This window comes from Trachymyrmex cornetzi, unplaced genomic scaffold (assembly GCF_001594075.2).
Source record: "Trachymyrmex cornetzi isolate Tcor2-1 unplaced genomic scaffold, Tcor1.1 scaffold733, whole genome shotgun sequence".
NCBI classification, from domain to species: Eukaryota; Metazoa; Arthropoda; class Insecta; order Hymenoptera; family Formicidae; genus Trachymyrmex; species Trachymyrmex cornetzi.
This window is the reverse complement of record NW_017300063.1, coordinates 279613-280459: the sequence shown is the minus strand read 5'-3', so window position 1 is coordinate 280459 and position 847 is coordinate 279613. Positions and strand designations below refer to the sequence as shown.

Sequence of the window (847 nt, the reverse complement as noted above, 5' to 3'; positions counted from 1 at the left end):
ATGCGGTCCATAAAATCATCTCTTGTGGTTGGTCGTTCAGCAAAAACAACATTTTTCAAGTATTCCCATAAAAAGAAATCAGGCGACGTCAGATCTGGTGAGCAAGGAGGCCATTCAACTGGACCCCTTCGTCCAATCCGTCTGTCATTGTAAGTGGCATTTAAAAAGGCACATACAATGAGTGCATAATGCGGTGCAGCACCATCTCATTATGAATGCGGTCCATAAAATCATCTCTTGTGGTTGATCGTTCAGCAAAAACAACATTTTTCAAAAATCAGACGATGTCAGATCTGGTGATCAAGGAGGCCATTCAACTGGACCCCTTCGTCCAATCCATCTGTCATTATAAGTGGCATTTAAAAAGGCACGTACAATGAGTGCATAATGCGGTGCAGCACCATCTTGTTGAAGCCACATTTTTGCTCTTGTTGCTAAGTCAACATCTTCTAATAAGCCTGGTAAGTGATCTCTTAGCAACGATAAGTAACTGTGTCTATCAACGTTCTCTTAAAAAAAATAAGGTCCAATCAAATAACCATTTACAATGCCGCACCACACCATAATACTCCATCGATTTTGATGATCTATTGGCCTATACCAGTGGGGATTAACATCTGATCAATAATGGCAGTTGTGTCTATTAAGCTGTCCGTTACTACAAAATGTAGCCTCATCTGAGAAAAGCACATACCTAAAAAAATTAGGATCATCGTGTAACATTTGTAAAGCCCACTGGCAAAAAGCAAAACGCATCAGATGATGATTAGGCTGTAAAGCCTGCGTAAGAGTGATGTGGAAAGGGTGATAATTTAGAGCTCTTAAAATTCTAATAATAGTTCTTTGT

General features: G+C 39.7%; 1 protein-coding gene across 1 annotated transcript in view; it reads right to left on the bottom strand.

Moving 5' to 3' along the window:
* Positions 1-300: 300 nt before the first annotated feature.
* LOC108767926 (leukotriene A-4 hydrolase) overlaps positions 301-847 on the bottom strand; it is a 7413-nt gene continuing 6866 nt past the window's right edge. The window contains 2 exon segments of the mRNA XM_018518064.1: positions 301-509; positions 602-677. Coding sequence (XP_018373566.1) covers positions 301-509; positions 602-677 — 285 coding nt within the window.